This window comes from Drosophila willistoni (genome assembly GCF_018902025.1).
Source record: "Drosophila willistoni isolate 14030-0811.24 chromosome XL unlocalized genomic scaffold, UCI_dwil_1.1 Seg142, whole genome shotgun sequence".
NCBI classification, from domain to species: Eukaryota; Metazoa; Arthropoda; class Insecta; order Diptera; family Drosophilidae; genus Drosophila; species Drosophila willistoni.
In genome coordinates, this window is record NW_025814053.1 from 950,441 (window position 1) to 967,243 (window position 16,803).

At 39.4% G+C, this 16,803-nt stretch overlaps 1 protein-coding gene across 3 annotated transcripts in view; it reads left to right on the forward strand.

The window, feature by feature from the left end:
- Positions 1-16,803, forward strand: part of LOC6653098 (LIM/homeobox protein Lhx1) — a 56,932-nt gene that overhangs the window by 12,988 nt on the left and 27,141 nt on the right. For 2 of the 3 annotated variants that reach the window (XM_023181376.2, XM_047011592.1), the window contains exons 2-3: positions 9,181-9,376; positions 10,119-10,345. In XM_023181376.2, the coding sequence (XP_023037144.1) occupies positions 9,181-9,376; positions 10,119-10,345 (423 nt within the window). Of the gene's footprint in view, positions 1-9,180; positions 9,377-10,118; positions 10,346-12,491; positions 12,510-16,803 lie in introns of those variants that run through there. The other variant, XM_023181377.2, reaches the window with a different exon arrangement.

The following is a 16,803-nucleotide window of genomic DNA, read 5'->3' on the forward strand; positions in this document are numbered from 1 at the left end:
TTTTCGAAAGATCGTTCCTATGGGAGCTATATGATATAGTCACTCGATCTTGATCGAATTTGGCACAGTCGTTTATATGTGTAATTAACTCACCAATATTAAATTTCATGACAACAGCTCAGAAAATAACGAAGTTATTGAGAAAAGTCACTGTTCGTGACTTTGCGGTTTGTATGGGAGCTATATGATATAGTGATCCGATCCGGCTGAATCCGAGATATACAACGCCTGCAGTATATACAAGCCTACATGCAAAATTTCAGCTCTGTAGCTCTTACGGTCTAGGAGGAGTTTGCGTTGATCCAGACGGACGGACAGACGGACAGACGGACGGACGGACGGACGGACGGACATGGCTATATGAACTCGTCTCGTCGTGCTGATCAAGAATATATATACTTTATATAGTCGGAAATGCTTCCTTCTATGCGTTGCACACTTCTGACCAAAATTAATATACCCTTTTTGCAAGGGTATAAAAATACCCATAAAGAATATTAAATGTTGCATGGATGAAAAGGCAGAGAAAAGGCAAAGTTCATCGTTAATATGCTTGAAATATTGATATAAATTTTAACACCTATTTTCGGATGTTGTTGCTGTCATCGTGTGGCTCATGGAAATTGTTCGCGTTTAAACATGTTAACATTTTAATTACATAATTAGTTGCGATATTAGCGCAAAAAATTGAATATTAATGAATATTTGTGATGAAGGGAAATGCGAAGAATCAGCTAAAACCAGACAGCCGGGCTAATGTCAACCGTACCGAAATTTGTATACCCTTTAAGAAAAAATGTTATTTAACAAACACAAGCAGAAAAGGTTTAGCCCATGTGGCCCTTGATATATGTTTTATTAACTCTTTGTCAGAATTGATGATAAGAGAGTGTATCTATTTATTCGGTAGTAACCGCATAAGATTGAGATCCAACAGAACGGACGGATGCGGGTATGTGATTGGGGGATGTTTCCTTCTATGCGTTGACACTGCTGATCAAGATGTATATACACTTTTTGAAAGAGTATATTTATGTTTTAAGCAATAAAGTCGCGTTTTAGTTTCAAATTAAAGTGGCATTTTGTCTACTACTGAGATCATTTAGATCGTCGATTCTCACAAAGCATTTGCATACTCGTAGGTAGATATTATTTTCCTAATTTGAATAGTTATGATCATATCCGAATATCTTTGATTTGAATAGTTCCCACTGTTAGGATTAGAGTCTTTCCTATATAAATTCACGATGTTCACTTTGACATCTTTCTCAATTGATTCCAATCTTTTTATATATTAGAATCAAGGCAAATTGTGTTATTTATCATGGAACTTGCCGAAATGCATACAACTTGCAGAATGAAGTGTTTTATTTCGTGACCAACTTTTGTGAATATCGGTGATCCAATGGATCCACAGTCCGATAACTATCCCCTGATTTTTGTATACCTAAATTTTATAAATTTTATAAAGTTGAATTAGTTATTTCATTTGGTGCAACGGCTTCCTTCCGATTCCTTTTAGCTTCCGTTTCCTTTCTAAACTAATGATTACAATCCATTATTTCATAAATAGATAGAAGGTCGCAAAAATTCCATATGGTTTGTTGAATCTTTTCTATTTTGTTTTGCAATCTTTCTTTTTGCAGCTCGTTTCACAAAAAACTTTAAGTTTTAGACAAAACTTAATCCGTATTCTACAGCTGCAACTCTCTCGCCTCATTAGCATAAAAACAAAAAAAAAACCAGAGGGCCGGGGCTAACTTCGACCGCGTCAAAGTTTGTGTACCCTTGCAACTTTTTTGGTAACTTTTTTCTTACCTATAGCCATCAAAGTGGAAAAACGTTTAAGCTAAAAGGGCTAATGTGTCCGAAAGAACGGCCTACAATCTTAGTTTTTCTTCTGCATAGGAAATAACGAAGATATTGATCAAAGTCACTGTTTTCCACCGATCGTTCCTATGGGAGCTATATGATATAGTTACCCGATCCTTATCAAATTTGGCAGAGCCATTAACAGATATATTAAACTAACAAATGTTTAATTTGAAAGCAATCGCGTCAAAAGTGACGAAGTTATTGACAAAAGTCACTGTTTTCGAAAGATCGTTCCTATGGGAGCTATATGATATAGTCACCCGATCTTGATCAAATTTGGCATAGTTTATATGTGTAATTAACTTACCAATATTAAATTTCACGACAATAGCTCAAAAAATAACGAAGTTATTAAGAAAAGTCACTGTTCGTGACTTTGCTGTTTGTATGGGAGCTATATGATATAGTGGTCCGATCCGGCTGAATCCGAGATATATGTACAACGCCGGCAGTATATACAAGCCTACATGCAAAATTTCAGCTCTGTAGCTCCAACGGTCTAGGAGGAGTTTGCGTTGATCCAGACGGACGGACGGACGGATGGACGGATGTACGGACGGACGGACGGACGGACGGACATGGCTATTTGAACTCGTCTCGTCGTGCTGATCAAGAATATATATTTATTAATATACCCTTTTTGCAAGGGTATAAAAAGGAAAGAGAAAAAATGGTTGGCAAAAATGAAAGAAGAAAAGAGAGAATAATAAGCACTTTTCTAAAAAAAAGTGCAAATTTCCCTCTGGCTTTTTTCCTCTTGCATTCCCTTTCGCCTTTTCTTAAACTTTTGCTTCAAGGCCAGCCTATCATCCAAAAATTACGGTGAAAAGTAGGTACTACCTCTATTCAATCGCCCAGATAATGGGCGAATAGACCAAAATGCGTCCCGTCAGCAAGGGAGGCAACGAATTCGAGAAAGCCTGATCAAAGCATTAAAAGAACTAATGATTATGAGTCTTTTGAGTATTATAATTATTTTGAGGCATTTTGAAAACTATAAGAGTAGTACTTTTTTTTCCTAGATCTACTATTCCCTCTCTGACTTCAAGTCTAATACATCCTTTCACAAGGGTATAACAGAGGGAGAGAAAAAGCAAGATGAGAAAAAGAAATGGTGGACCAGCAGCTCTCCTCATTTTCCATTTCATTCTGCCATTTGTTTGGCTTTACTGCATTTCCATTTGGATTTTTGCATAAGATTTGCAAAAGAAAACGACCAAAACGCAGAAGAAAAAAAACGAGGGGGAAAACTAGAGATAAAGAGAGAAAAAATTGAAAATAAGAAGTAGCACTAGCAGAAGTAAAAGGAGTGAAAGAATGGGGAAATGATTGCGATTGAGCGACGGCTGTTGCTAGTGGCTTGGATTTTTCTTCTTTTTTGTGGCTTTAACATTTTAGTCACGTTTTCCGCAGGGGGTGCAGGGGAGGAGGCGTGGCATAACCAACATGGCGCAGCAGGCAGCAAGTGCTTTGCGAAAACTACAGCAAAAAGTTGCAAATAGAAAAGGAACGGAAAACGCAAAAACAAAGCAACTTGAAGCTGTTTTTTATTATTTTCATTTTGCTGATGTCGAACGAATTTTTTTTTGCAGTTTTCTCGTTTTTACCCTCGCAGAGGGTGTTTTGCAATGGGTGATATCTCTGTAACACAGAGAATGCGGTTAATATATATTCCTGATCAGCATGTGAAGCCAAGTTTCTTCGTTTCAGTCAATCTTAGTTTAGGAGCTATTGAGATGAAACTTGGTTTTTCAGCCAATGGTAGAGGATAGAAGGGTATATAAACTTCGGCATAGCTGAAGTGAGTTTCCTTAATGTTTTAAATTGTGTTGGCTGCTTAAAGTTGGATACGATGAAAACTGACAATGAAAATCAGCAACTATATTGATTACAATTGTCACGAACTGTAATATATAATTGCTTGAAATACCTTTTTTTCAATTGCCCACAACATAATCCCCAAAATCAAGAACACACAAATAAAGAAAAACAAACAAAATTTCAAAAATCAAATTTATCTATTCAGAATCCAAAGAAAACGTTGACTCCGGCTTCTAAATTTAATATTTCGTTTCGATTGTATGAACTGAACCAACTTCAATATGTCTGCAGCTATGAAGAAGAGGGCCAAACTATAGTTATCGTATAAGAGATTCGAATTGATAATTGCTGTCAAAATATCGTTATGCGGCTAGCCTATAGGTTGGCCATTATGGGAACAATCGGAGTGCCAAGGCAGCCTTTACTGTATTGCTGATGTTGCGGCAGCTGCCGTTGTCAGAGCTTCAAAAGAGCCTTAGTTCAGTTCATTTGTTATTTTTAATTTTTTTTTGTTTTCGTCTTTGCTTTTTTTTGTTTTTTATATGTATTTTTGGGCTGGCCTTTTGGGTGTTGCCCGGACCAACCCAGCGAGCCATGAAGAAGCTGCTGCTGTTGCAGTTCTGGTCGATGTTGCTGCCTGGGCATTATAAATGCAGTTAGTCTGTATGGATTGCAAGTTCCAGCTCTAGCTCCAGCTCCAACTCCATCACCGGCTCCAGCTCCAGCTCCTCACAATTATTGGCTTTTGTTTGAGAGCGGCAACGACAGCGGAAAATGTTGTGCAAAATGCTTCGTACGTGACTCTTTGCCTGGGCACTGTGCACTTTTCTTGCTCTGCGGTCAATGCGCTGGTCATTGAAATGGATATATATATATATATACATATATTTTTTTTGCCGAGACTACAGACCTCAAAACACAGAGTGGTGGGAACAGAAGAAGAGAGATAAAAGAGAGAGAGAGAGAGAGAGAGAGATGGGAGAGAGAGAGAAAATGGGAGTGGGAGACTGGGGATAAGGAGGGTTAGCGATGAGTCTCGCCTAGAGCCTCTCGGTAGCAGTAGCGGGCAATTTTTCACATCGTTACATAAATTTCAGCGTAAAATAAATGGCCAACGGTAGCCAAAAAGTGCACTCAACAATATTTAAATTGCGACACTTAAGCGGTAAACAACAACAGCAGCAACGGCGTCTGCAAACAACAATTTGTCGCTTTTTAAAATCGCGCCAGAAGGCAATAATATGTATGTGCATATATTCAACCCGAAAAACAAAAAAAAAACCGAAGAGAAAATGTTAAAAGCCGAACCAAGCTTAAGAGTTAAGAAAATTAACAAGAGAGATGCAAAGAGAAACAAAAAGAATGCATCAAGTTGAATAGCAAATGCTCTATAATACGATGGTAATCTAATCTTGAAATTTCCTATTTTCTTATTTGCATTTCACTTTTTGTCAAGTTCACTTAAGGAGTAATTAAGCCTCGAAATGTAAATTTAGAAAATTATCTACATATATTAAGTTATTTGACTAACTTTCATTATATCAGCTATATCTTGACACGATTCTTGCAAGATATTTTATGAAATAGGGAGACGAAGACAAACCAGAGGGCCGAGGCTAACTTCGACCGCGTCAAAGTTTGTATACCCTTGCAACTTTTTTGGTAAGTTCTCCCTTACCTATAACCTTCAAAGTGGAAAAACGTTTAAGCTAAAAGGGCTAATGTGTCCGAAAGAACGGCCTACAATCTTAGTTTTTCTTCTGCATAGGAAATAACGAAGATATTGATCAAAGTCACTGTTTTCCACCGATCGTTCCTATGGGAGCTATATGATATAGCTACCCGATCCTTATCAAATTTGGCACAGTCATTAACAGATATATTAAACTAACAAATGTTTAATTTGAAAGCAATCGCGTCAAAAGTAACGAAGTTATTGACAAAAGTCACTGTTTTCGAAAGATCGTTCCTATGGGAGCTATATGATATAGTCACCTGATCTTGATCAAATTTGGCATAGTCGTTTATATGTGTAATTAACTTAACAATATTAAATTTCACGACAATAGCTCAGAAAATAACGAAGTTATTAAGAAAAGTCACTGTTCGTGACTTTGCCATTTGTATGGGAGCTATATGATATAGTGATCCGATCCGGCTGAATCCGAGATATACAACGCCTGCAGTATATACAAGCCTACATGCAAAATTTCAGCTCTGTAGCTCTTACGGTCTAGGAGGAGTTTGCGTTGATCCAGACGGACGGACGGACGGACGGACGGACGGACGGACGGACGGACGGACGGACGGACGGACATGGCTATTTGAACTCGTCTCGTCGTGCTGATCAAGAATATATATACTTTATATGGTCGGAGATGCTTCCTTCTATGCGTTGCACACTTTTGACCAAAATTAATATACCCTTTTTGCAAGGGTATAAAAATTGAGAGCTGAAACAGAAGCAACGTTTACCCTGAGTTTACCCTTTTCATTTCCCCCCTGCGTTTTCGCTATGGCCTTTATGTGTGTGTGTGTTTGTGCTTGTGTGTGTGTGTGTATGTGCTTTTGTGTGTTTAATGTAGTTCAGTTCATTGAGCCAACATCAAGTGAAGAACCATCCTCTGCTGTGCTCCTCTGACTCCTGTTTTCAGTTTGGCTCAATTCAGTTCGGTTCAGTTTAGTTCAGTTCAGTTCTGTGTTCTGCTCGATTCTCTGTTATTGGGCCCGTTCCGTCTATAAACGTCCATAACCTTCATTAAAAATTGTCTGCAGCGGCATAAAATGATTGATAACATCCGTCAATTTTGACATATGCGGCAAGGTCTGGACTTTTGTTGTTGTTGGCCGGAGACTCAGTAAGAGTTGGAGTTGGAAGTTGGAGTCTGGGTCTCGGTCGTTTGGTTCGTTTTGCTTGTGGTTGGGGGTCTGGATCTGGGGTTTCTGTTGCGAAAATGAGTCAATTCGTCAATCAATCAGTGTGTCAGTTGCTCATTTATAATGTGCAAGCTTTTGCCCCGGCTTTTGCTGTTGCTTTCTCGCTTCCTTTTGCTCGCTTATGTTTCTATACCATGCACCCATAGAGTAATATACATAGTACATTGAAATCGCCAAAATGTGACAACTGAATTATGTATATATATATTCTCGATCAGCATTAACCAACCGAGTTGATCTAGCCATGTTTGTCTGTCGATTCGTTTGAACAGCTTTACTTTGGAGATCATATAAGCCAGAGATTGGAGAGAACTTGAGAACTCCTTTAATTGCTGTTTAAAATAGTTTATTCATTTCGTAAATGGTATACCGAAGTCGGCGCAAGGATTTACTTCATTTCTGCACTTTGCCCTTGTCTCCTTTCTCTTCCTTTCTGTTATTCTGGCTATTTGTCACTCGGGGCGTATGAGTAATCCGAAAAGGGCGTTAGTTGTGTGTTTGAATTTATGGTCTTTAAGAAATCACTCTCACTCAGCATATTGAAAAATATATGTACAAATGTGTGTGTTTGGAGGAAAAAGGTGAATTCCTCAAAATAAAAAAACACATTGCAAATGCAGCCAACTGTGCGCCAAAATCCTTCCAGGCGCAAATTAGCACCTCGCCATGATGTTTGGTAGCCTCATTAAGTTTGCACATGTGTGCGTATGCCCCCTAACTTCATCAGCTTCTCCTCCATCACCTCCATCACTTCACCTTTATTTTGTTCCCCGAAATGAGCAATCCCACAGGGTGGCCTGGCAAACATTTGAGTTAACTAGCACCAGAGGGAAAGCTTTACAATTTACACTTGCATTTTGTACTTGGACAAATTTGGCATCCCCCCCCACTCTAATTCCCTGCGTCTCCCTGTCCCTATTGGCAGTTCCACACTCATTGTGCTACCTGTTCCAGTCGTACACTTTTTTTCTTGGTGCTTCTTGCTTGTTTTTAGATGTTGAGTGTTCAAGATGAGTGGGATATTTACACACAACTGAATAAACTTAGAATAAGTCTGGATTTTTGCTAAACTAAATAAAACATGGGCAAGAAGGTAGCAGGCGGCTGTGTGTGGGGGCGTGGCGCACACCCTTAAGAACTCAACTGGATACTGAAAACTGCAACCGTATAATGATAGACGCCAAATCTCGCCCCGAGGCCGAGAGACAAAGATATAAACTACTAAAAGATACGAAAGAGCGAGCAAGGAAATACTGACAATATCAAGTCCAAGTTGAAATTCCTTTTCGCAGTCAATCAGTCAATGAAGTTGCAAAAGCAACAAAACGAAAGAACAAACCATGAGTAACTTCTTGTTTAGCACCCACAGGGCATATTTAAAGCCACAAGATGTTGAAGAAAAAGAGAAGAAGGCGTGGCCCCAGCCCCAGCCCAATCCCAAAAACAAGAACAAGAACAAAAACAACAAGAGCGGAGGAACAAAAAAAAAGTATGTTCAACTTGTGTGTGAAATTTATTTTCATTCAAAAAGTTTTGCACGTTTTAGTATGGCAGACTACGGACTGCTGAGGACCTGGTGGCACAGCAGGCGGTTAGAGGGGGGCAGATGGGATTGTGAGTGCGGAGGAGGATAAGCAGGAAAGCAGCAGAGTAAAAGGCGTTGCCCAGTTTATCCAGTGTAGGAATATGGATGCCCACAACTCTGTGCCTTTACCTTAAATCAAAAGTCGTTTCACAAAATTTAAGCAAGTCGCAAAGAAACCAAAGAAGCAAGGAAACTATTCACTTTGGCATTTCATTTTCATCTTTTTCCATTTTAAATATGTAAATTTATCTTTTATACCCTTGAAACGAGGTTATTGGTATTTGTGTTCAGAAACACATATACATATATACAAAAGTTATATACCAAAAGGTGGCGTGTTTACATAAAGGCCAACATTACAAGAAGAGGAAAAGTCAAAACTCAAGCTGAATCCTATTACGCTGAGTTACCTTTAAACATACAAATGAATATCTGTTTTTCTTTTCTTTTGCTTGCTAGAGTAGAAAATTACATCCATCTAATTGAAGGATTAGTTATCTCGATACTTTCATAATCTTTTAAGTGACCCTAGTTATTGACTCGGGACAATCTATTAGTACCATGAAGACATTTAAGACATCTTTTTATCTCCAAATCGATGTTCTACTTGGTATGCCTTGCATGAACGTTTTCAGGTCCTCTAATCTGACTACACTCTCTAATCTGTTTACCACGATACCAATGGTTGAAATCCAATCCAATTTCTGGTGAGATTTGCTTCTCAAATGTGTGGGCAGGATTCAAAAAAACAGTTCTTCTCCTAAGGACAACTATCGTCGTGTCAAAATAGTGAAAAATAGTTATATTTGTTTGTGAGACTTGTTGATGTTGAAGCGATCGATCTGAAATATATTATGAGCAATTTCGTTGCTGTATTTTAAATGGTTTCTGCTTTCGATATATTGTTTTCTTGAAATGCTATTGAATTTTAATTTATATCTCAAATTTTTCATTCCTCGTAGGTCGCAGTGAGCCGCCCGTTGGTGTTGGCGATCCCTGTGCCGGTTGCAATAAGCCCATATTGGATAAGTTTCTGCTCAATGTCCTCGAGCGAGCCTGGCACGCGTCCTGTGTTAGATGCTGCGAGTGCCTCCAACCTCTGACAGACAAATGCTTTAGCCGCGAGTCCAAGCTTTATTGTCGCAACGATTTCTTCAGGTGAGTGCAAAAAAACCAGGAAAAAACCAAAACAAATCAAAGCAAATCAATCAATGTGAAACGGAGGAGAAAAGGTGTGTACAAGACTGTGAGGAAAAAATAGAAACAGAGAGAAAGAGTAAACGAGAAATGGTTTATGGAGATGGAGAAACAAAATCAAAGCAATTAAGCCAAGTTAGCTTTGACTTGTCGTAGTTGGCTTTTGTGCTGGATGGCAGACTAGCTAAATTGTTCACTGGTTCGCTCACGTGTTCCGTTCGAATTCACCTGCCATTCAAATCCGTCTAATTGAAAAAGGAGGTAAGAGGTAAGAAGAATTCAAATGCAAAAATGTGCCAAGCCAAAGCAATTAACATGCAAAATACCTGAGTAATTCACAATAAAATCCTTTTTTCCCTCCACTTCACTTTTTTTTCCTTTCATTTGTCCCCAATTTATTTTATTTTTACTTTTTATCTTGCTTCCTGTCGAAGTCAAGTTGCATTGTAATAGCAAGAGCATTTCACAAATATCTGTAGGTACCATCTGATTCTTGATTAAAAATGCCATTGAATAAGGCCGAAAATAAACCCAGAATTCTTTTTCGTTAAGTCAACCGAGAATTTAAAGGGTCAGAACAAACCTATCCATAAGTTAGAGTGGAAAAGTTTTCAACTAAGGAAAACTATTGTTTATAGATTTATATGCATTTCCAATCGGCAAATGATGCAAACCCTAATTCTTTTTGATCCTTTCATTACAGACGATATGGCACCAAGTGCAGTGGCTGTGGCCAGGGCATTGCTCCCTCGGACTTGGTGCGTAAGCCCCGCGATAAGGTTTTCCACCTGAATTGCTTTACTTGCTGCATTTGCCGCAAACAGCTGAGCACCGGCGAACAGCTGTATGTTCTGGATGACAATAAGTTTATCTGCAAGGACGATTACCTGCTGGGCAGGGCGCCATCCTGTGGCCACAATTCGCTGAGCGGTAAGTCAGTCACTTTATCAGATAGATGCCATAAATTCTATGCACACAACTGGGGGCTCATCTGCGCTAATTGAGGGTCTCTATTGTTCTCCGCCACTCCCCTCTACTCCAGTCCAGTCCAGTCTAGCAATCTACTAGCCATGCCCCATTTCACATTTAAAATCTTTTCCCATCTCTTCACTGGCTATGCACACTAATGCTATCAGCAATAAATACAAAATTGCGTATACGACACATTGTCAACACTTTTGGGTATATTTAGGCGTAATTTCCATAGACAAAAATACGCGTGTGTGTGTGTGAGTGTGTGTGTGTGTGTTTGTATCTGCAAACAATAACAATGCAAATTTTTTCCACAAATATTTTTTTGCCATGCAATTTGTGTTTTGCCTTAATTGTTTATAGTTTGACATAGAAATATTTGGAATTGAAATTATCGTGGAAAATGGAAGCATTTCGAGCTGTTGTATATGCTCATGTTTTTCTGTGTTTCTGTTGATTTTTGTAATCTATTTTGTGCACATTGCGTTTTTCTACGTGCGCCTATCTCTCTCTCTCTGTGTGTGTGTGTGCGAGTGTGTTTTTTAATGGTAAAACTAAGTTAATTCTCGACCGTTTCATGTGGTGGCAACCCTAGTCGAAAGTCAAAGTTAAATGCTGTGCAAATATTTGCACAGAATGTGAAAAGCGTCGCATAAATAAAACAAAAGTCATGCATAAGATAACACGACATATCCACACACACACACACACAGAGACACGCAGATCCTGGGTTGTATATACATAACTTAATACATAGACACATTTACACAAGAATGAAGAAGGAAAGAAAACTCAAGTCCAAATGGTGTTTGTCTTGAAATTAATCAGCAAAGAGCATTTTGTTCTTATGCCATCTCAGTCAGTGCTTGTCACATTTTTCCAAGGGTCGTGAAAATTTAGTGTTCTTTAGCAAAGCTTGTCTATATGTATGTTAATACCTGAAGTTGTTCAACTCTTTTTGCATTATCCATTACAATCGATATGATGCTCAGCCATTTCAAGAAATTCACATTAAGAATTCTTACGCCATTTCTGAAAAATGTCAATTGCTTCGGATCTTCTTTCTAATACATACATATCTGAGTTTGGCTCAACCCTTTGCTTTGTTTGCCGGTCTATTTTGGAGTTCCAACTTTAAGCGTAAGGTCACATTTTAATGTGGCCAAAAGGCAATTAAAGCCTTAAAATGCACATCGTCAATGCAGGGCACGCACTTCCACTCGCTCTCGACTGTCACACGCAGCAACGCCTCGAAGTCGGCGATGGCTTAAAAACATCCTTTTCCACATTTTGCTGTTGTTCTTGCTTTCGGTTTTTTTCGCATGTTCTGAAAATATTTTCGTAGCATACTTAGCATTTCAACAGTGCCATTTTTTTTCTCTTCCTAATGAGGGGAAAAACGAGGGAGAATGTCAGACAAGGAGAGAAATCAAATGCCAGAGAGAGAGAACGAAAGCAAGAGAGATTGCAATAACAAAGGAGAGGTGGAGCAGAGAGCCAACTCTCTCTCTTTCTCTCTCTCGATCCTAGCGACTGCGCAAAAAATGGCCAAAACTTGAACGTCGACGTCAACGCCAGCAGCCGGCCGGAGAGCAAAAAAGTTATTCGTAGAATTTCTCTCTTACACCATGGACCCAAAAATTTAGGCGACAATTTGGCACGAAATGCGAATCCTCTTTGATTAACCAAATCGATTTGAGAAACTTTTGTTGAATTTGAACAATCCATAGCTAAATATTTGCCATTTTACTTATAATTCTTCGCTATTTCGATTTCACGTGAATTATCTTTACGGAAGCCCCAAATGTTCTCCTTTTGCCGCATTTCTCTCCCCAACTTTCTGTTTTTCTGCCCTGCCTCTGCAACTGGAGCAGCGACGCCAACCGCTACGGCGACGCCGGCATTCTTTAGGTCCTTTGGCGCAGGTCATTAATGTTTTGATTTTAATTGCGTTAATTACGTGCAACGGATTTTTCACTTTCGAAGTGCAAAGAAAAACAAATTCCGAGCTGAAAAACCTTGTTGTGAATTTATCAAAACGTTCCGACGCGTCGGCAATCGAGAACCAAAAAAAGAAACTTCAAGTGCAAGAGAACTAGCAAGTGGAATCCACAATAAAATTGTAAGCGAATGAAATGTTAATGCCAAATTTATGGTTTGTCATATAAATTATGTTTTTTTGCATGTGTATTTGGTCTGCATGTGTGTGTGTGTGTGTGTGTGTGTGTGTGTAATAAAGAACATAAAACAATAACTTTATGTAAGAAACCAAAAGAAAATGAAGTCTTGCCGTTGATGGCAGAAGAGAGAATCACAGACAGAGAAAGAGATGAAGCAAGGGAGCCGGAGAGGGGGAGGTGGTTGAGAAAGGAGGCAAAGCTGCGACAGGTGGCATGGGCAATATGTAGAATAAATAACCATTAAGCAGTCATCGCAAATGACCAAAGAGAAATGTAAAAACATTACATTAAACTTTTGCTTAAATGTTTAAAAAATCAGAAAACAAATAAAAATTGTTGTGACAAATTGCCAAAGCTTTACCATCAAAATGTTAATTATTTTCCATCGAGTTTCTTTGAAAAGTGCAAATCGATTCCGAACAATGACAAAATGATCTTCTGTCCTTATTATAGATTCGAAATAATTATATAAAAAAAGGAATATTTTTTAGGATGGTCAATCAAACTTAAGTTTGCACAATTTTTTCCTATTTCAAATAATTTGTTGTATGTATGTGTGTGTGTGTGTGTGTGTGTGTGTGTGTGTATGTTCATGTCGATGTGTGTGTAATCGTAATGACCCTTAAACGACCTTAACTCAGACACAATTTTTGGCTGTTGCTGCTGCTCTTCTTGTTGTTCGTTTATGTGTTCTTTTTTTGTGTTATTTTTTTTTTTATGATCTCAAGCTCAGCACACAATAACAACAATTTGTTTGCTGTCGGTTCACATGGATTGTTGATGTTGTTGCTGTTGTTCTTGGTGGTTATCTACGCCTACTCCGGCAGTTAGGTCAACTCCGCATATGGCATTCGCATCGCATCGCATCGCATCCAATCGACATCCTCTGTTTGGGTTCCCCCACACAGAATTCTTAGAGTTTTGGAAAGATAAGCAGCTGCTGCTGTTTTTGGTCTTTCTTAAACGGACAAATTTTCTGTTCTGTTTTGTACGTGTTCTGCCCACCATTAAAGCCCTGCTGAAATACCAAACTTCAAAATGACCCCCTGTGCCCCCCTCCCAACAAGAAACCCATCCCTAAGTACAGTTTCCTGCCAACTGTTTTGGGACTTGCTTGTTATAAGTCCTACCACATCTTCTTTACTCTGTTTTTGAATATAGTTTTGATGGAACTATTACTGCCGTGTCGATTAAAGAGTTCTAAAAAAATGTCATAGCTTTGGCCTAAAGATCACAAAGTGAAAAGTCCTTTTTGGTTTAGCTGCATACCTAGTTAACAATCTATACCCTACTACATCTATTTAGGGTATTTAGCTAGTCTAATCTGGTTTCTTTTTGTCATCACATTCTCCACTCGCTGTCTGTGAAGGTGTGCGTGTGTGTGTGAGTGGGTAGGGGTGGGTTTATTGGGGTTTGCCACATGAAAAATACCGCAGATTTACGGTTGTCGTTGGTTTGTGCGTCCGAGGGCACGTAATATAGTATTGTACATGGCCCCCTCCCCCCCCCCCCCCCCTACACCATCTGCCACTATGCGTACATAAATTGTGGCCAAAAGAAGAAAATATAAAAAATAATATAGGGAAAACCAAAAAGAGTATATAACATACATACATATATACACACACACATATGTACGTATGTGTGTGCATATAGTCGACAGCCTTGCGGCTTCTTCTGACTGTCGTTGTTGTTGTTGCTGCTGCTGTTGGTCTAGAGGTTATTTTTATTTGCAGTTTCAGTTTTTTGCAGCGGTGGCATTTTGTTACTGTTGTTGTTGGTGGTGGTGGTGTTGTTGGTAGTCGGTTTCGGTCAGTTTGTTGTATTTTATGTGGCGGTCTTTTCTTATTTTTCCCTTTTTTTTTCGTCTTTTGGCTCTTCAAAAGTTTATGGTTGCTGTGGATACCGACGTCTGTCTCTGTCTCTGTCTCTCTCCTACTCGCTCTGTTGGTCGGTCGACTGACCGGGTCGGTCTGCCTCAGTTGCCACTCCCACTCCAACACTTCTGTGCTGCTCTTTGGCTCTGGCTCTGGCTCTGACCAAAAACCGTTAAAGTTTATTTGACATTTACTTGGGCTATTTTTTATTTTTATGACTCTTTGAGGTTTTTACTTTTTATACTGACCACAACAGAGCAAAACTCTCTTCTCTCTTTTTACTTTTTGTACCTTTATTTTTTATGATTTCTGTTTCGACAATAAATTTGCAGCTATTTTCTCCGTGTGTGTGCAATGAATTTGATACTTGTCCGATGTATGAGGCTAGATAAAAGGCCGAAAGGCCAGAGCCAAAGCCAGAGCCAAGGCAAAAGCCCCTCCCCTGACGGACCAAAAAGTCAACACCATCTAACGCCTTTTCAACGCATTCGTAAATCATTTGGCTAAATGCTTTGCAGGCCAACACCAAAGAGAGAACTACAGGTTTACAAAATGAATAATGAGTTGTGATTTGTGGACATTACAGCTATCCTTTTATTTTTTCTTGAGCCAACTTGAGAGCCGGAAGCTCTGTCATATTGGTTATAAATCAAACGCTTGAATCAAAGTAAATGCATTCAAAACTTAGCCATAGCCATTAGCCTGTGTCTGTGACACTTAGAACATGGCCCGGAAAAGCGACTTTATTAAGTCGAATTAAGTGGATAAGAATTGAAGATAGGAGTTCTTTATTTAGTGCTGACTTGGTTATCAAGAGCGTTTAGCCGGTTTATCCATAAATGCCTTGAATTGCATTGCATCAGTGTTGTCAATAATCTTCAACGACCTCTTTTAACTATTACTCGCTTTATTCCTTTCAGATTTTATGTCCTCACTTTGGGCCACTTTAATGGCATGCCGGACGATAACAAGACAAAGTCAAAATAAATAAATAAGAGTACAGAAAGGGTCTATTTCTTTTAGGCCACAAAACATTTAAGTGTCTAACATTGGACAACAATAGCATAGAGAGTAGAAAGTGAGAAGATGATGAGGTGAGGGTTGGGGGATGGGGGATGGGGGCTGGGGGCTTGGAGTACGCGCAGTCATCAAAAGTGCTTTTTGATGATGTGTTTTGTTTTGGGGGCCACACAACAAATTACAAGAGGCGTTAAAACTAGAGCAAAGACCAAAAGGCACTTGACTGCCCCCCTTCGTGTCCGCCCCATCCATCATCATTCCTTACAAACACTTGTTTCATTTTACTGACTGACTCGAGTGAACTTTAGTGCCAGAGACTGAATAACTGGCTGACTGACTCGTAAATCTCCAATCAAAAAATTGAGTGCCCCGTAAACCAAAAGAACCAAAAGATCCAAAAGAAGTCAATAATGACAATGGTAAAAGAAAAACATTTTCTCACTTTAAAATCACATTACCAAAAACAGAACAAAAACACGAAAGAATGAAGAATGAATTTCCAGCAAGGAAAGATCTCTTAAAAGAGAGATTTATGTGTTGAATTCTTTCCCTATTCCCGGAGGGGGCGACTGTTGGGGGTGGGCAGCGGCTTGGGTGCAAGATGCAAGCAGGAGATAGGGATCCCACGTAATCGTGTCATATTTCAAGCTTGGACAACCATTTTGAAACGCCGAAGAGAAAAAAAACACACTCACACAAACTCAAACACACACACACACACAGAAACACAGGCGTAGTTCTCCGCAAGGGGACGCCACTGTGGAAAACAACCCCTCGAAGGCTCACAAACTGAGAGATAAACTGCGCTGCCGACTGCGGCGTAGGCAAAATACACAAAATCACAAAAGAAAAAGGCGGGCCAGCGGCAAAAAGCAAGCAAGATGGCAACAGTCGAAAGCAAGAGCGAGACAGAGAGATGGAAAAAACACAAGAGAGCAAATGATAGAGCCTGACGCAGTGAGGAAAATGGGCAAGAGAGAGAGAGAGAGAGAGATGGATTGAAAGAAACCAAGAGAGTGAGCGAGCAAGCAAGCCACAGAGGGGTAGAAGCTAGGGGTTTCTTTTTTTTTCGGTGTTGAGTGTGTTGGGCGGGGAGCAAAAAGGGGGTTTGGCGGATTTGGCGTTGGCGGCTGACTAAGAAAAACATACACATAACAAAAAAAAAGAAGAAAAAAACTAGAGAGAAAGAATAGAAAACGAAAAGAAGAAATACGAAACAAAAGAAATATAAGCATGGTGTGATGGAGCGCGGGTGGGGGGTGGAAGGAACAGGGGGATGCTGCTCCAGTAAGGCTTTGTGGGCTGATGCTGACATTGGCGATGGGGATGTAAATGGAGA